The sequence below is a fragment of the Fulmarus glacialis genome, unplaced genomic scaffold, assembly GCF_000690835.1.
Source record: "Fulmarus glacialis isolate BGI_N327 unplaced genomic scaffold, ASM69083v1 scaffold50215, whole genome shotgun sequence".
NCBI classification, from domain to species: domain Eukaryota; kingdom Metazoa; phylum Chordata; class Aves; order Procellariiformes; family Procellariidae; genus Fulmarus; species Fulmarus glacialis.
This window is the reverse complement of record NW_009214605.1, coordinates 9,364-11,811: the sequence shown is the minus strand read 5'-3', so window position 1 is coordinate 11,811 and position 2,448 is coordinate 9,364. Positions and strand designations below refer to the sequence as shown.

Sequence of the window (2,448 nt, the reverse complement as noted above, 5' to 3'; positions counted from 1 at the left end):
CAGCAGTTTCCTTGATTACCTTCTAGCTCATTCAAGGAAGAATTTAAAATTGTTTTCCTCTTCATCCCTTTCCCCTTCACAAAACCTAGGGAGTTTCCATTTCATGGAAAGAAATTTTGCATGTAACCGTACCGATATTAGCAGATACAAACATCTTTCAAAGCACTCCATCAAAGCACTGATTTACCAAGATCCAGCAAGACCAGCAGTATTGACATGTCATACCATGAAGCATTACAGTCAGCAATGGCACCTTTTCATTTTGCTTGCACTCTTTTGCCTTAAAAAGTCTTCCTTATGTGAGAGAAAATATGTATATCAACAGCTATGATATTTCTACTATTTTATAGAAGTAACTTCAAATAGAGGGTATTGTTCTACATGAACTGTTATTTAACATAGCTTTACCTTCAGAAGTCCTCTGTGGAAAAAGGTTAAGCCTTTATAAAGCATAGCTATAGGCTGATTTTTATTCAGTTCCAGTGAGTGCTGAAAATCTTCATGGGCTGTTGCATAATCCTGTGATAAAGGAGATTTTAGATGGGAGAGGAAACACCATTCAAATAAAGAAGAATACATACTTTTATTCTCATAAAAGTAAACTACAGAATTTTGTTTAATATCTGAAGTCAGTCTCAGGGCTAAGCAATTGCTTAGAGATTGTCAACTGCCAGTCAGAATATCAAAGAATAAGGAACACACAATACACTTCTAACTTCTAAAGCAAGTGCTATATAAAATGCAGTAAAGTAAGTGGAAAAATAGCTGGAAACAGAGTGAAATCAGAAGAATAAAGTGGGAAATCAGCTATTTAGTATTCACGCAATCTTTGAAGATAAAGTTACTTGTTTTACGTTAGAGTGTAAGAACAACACACACAGATTACAGAGCAAAATAGGATGTTAGCATTTTTGTAGCGTTTTTTTGTTTGTTGTGTGGGGTTTTTTTGGGGTTTTTTTAAGTATATAGGGCAGTTACTGCCTTGGCCATAACTGTTTTCCTTTTTAGACCAGCATTTAACAATATTACTTAAATGCAGCTGTAGGTTATAAATCAGTTCAAATTCTTTATCCATATCCTACCCCTCAAACACACAAAACAACCTGAGATGTGCATGCAAAGTACTTGCCCTCTGATTCTCTGCATTAAATAGATATGCAGATGAAATACTTGAAGAATACCTCTGAACTGTCAGAAAGTCAATTGCAGGAAAATCAGGGCTGTTGTTATTTTGGTTTTTAATTTAAATAGGAAAGAAGCTCTTGAACAAAAGTAACAACTGGCACAAACAACAACAACAAAATAATCAACAACATCCACACAACCAAAACCAAACAGAATCCCCAAAATCCACTAACCTCAGATATGAAGTAAAGGGTACCTCTGTGCCTGTAGAGCCGTGCTGATGGTTGGAGCTGAATAGCTTTGGTGAGATCAGATAATGCTTCACTGATTCGTCCTAGTGGGGACAATATCTAAGAGTATAAAACAAAAACATAGTTTAGAGCAAACAGGCTGAATAGATTTGTTTTAGAAATATGAAGATTATTCTTTTTCATGTTCAGCTGTAACAGAGTAACTGTATTTGCCAGAACAGGCTGGAAAGTTCTACTATAAATTTCAGTAGTTATTGCTTTCAAACCCCTATCAAAGGGAAAATCTGAAAGCATTTTTCTCTAAAAAAGTATCGGTGTACATGAATGTCACCAATAACATTTGCAGGAACCTAGTATTCCAAATAAAAACAAGTCAGCCAAAGCAAAATATTCTATTTCAAGTTATTTCAACACATTCAACTGAAAATGTAATTAAAGTACTCTCATAAACCTTTTTATTTTGACAAAATAACCCCCCAATGGAAAACGGTCTATTTCCCAATTATTTGAATGCCTTTCACATTTTTAGATCAAGATTATTAACAAGTCATTAAAACCACGAAAATTGTGAATTACAATTTCATATTATGGCAGTTATCATTATACAGTATGCCAACTTTAATAAATATTTATGCTTTTGATTTGTCTATGAAGCTGCTTCCTGAAATCCATTTTCTGTAATTTAATTATCAAAATAAAACATTATTTTCAAAAAGAAAAAATATCTGTGTATCTGAATGATATTTAACTTATATGCACAAATATAAAACCAAAACATTTGATTAAAAACTCCTTCTTTACAGGTTCGGCATTTTACCAACTAGTCCTAAAAATAAATTTACTAAGGTGACACTAAGTGCAAACAGTAAGGTTCAAGTGATATTTTGATTCACTGTATTAAAAAAACAAACCAAAAGACATATGATCTTGCTATACAGTATGTCAAAAACTAAACACTTAGACATAATATATGCTATTCTCTTGGCTATAGTAACTCCATGTGGTGTATGTTTCATTTTAAAAATAAACATCCTACAAATGACACTGCTTGAGAGCAAATACGTATATTTTA

At 32.9% G+C, this 2,448-nt stretch overlaps 1 protein-coding gene across 1 annotated transcript in view; it reads right to left on the bottom strand.

Moving 5' to 3' along the window:
• Positions 1–393: 393 nt before the first annotated feature.
• LOC104077380 (tetratricopeptide repeat protein 13-like) overlaps positions 394–2,448 on the bottom strand; it is a gene marked incomplete at its 5' end in the record, with an annotated part of 11,159 nt that continues 9,104 nt past the window's right edge. The window contains 2 exons of the mRNA XM_009578599.1: positions 394–519; positions 1,359–1,475. Of these exons, the coding sequence (XP_009576894.1) occupies positions 394–519; positions 1,359–1,475 (243 nt within the window). The remainder of the gene's footprint in view (positions 520–1,358; positions 1,476–2,448) is intronic.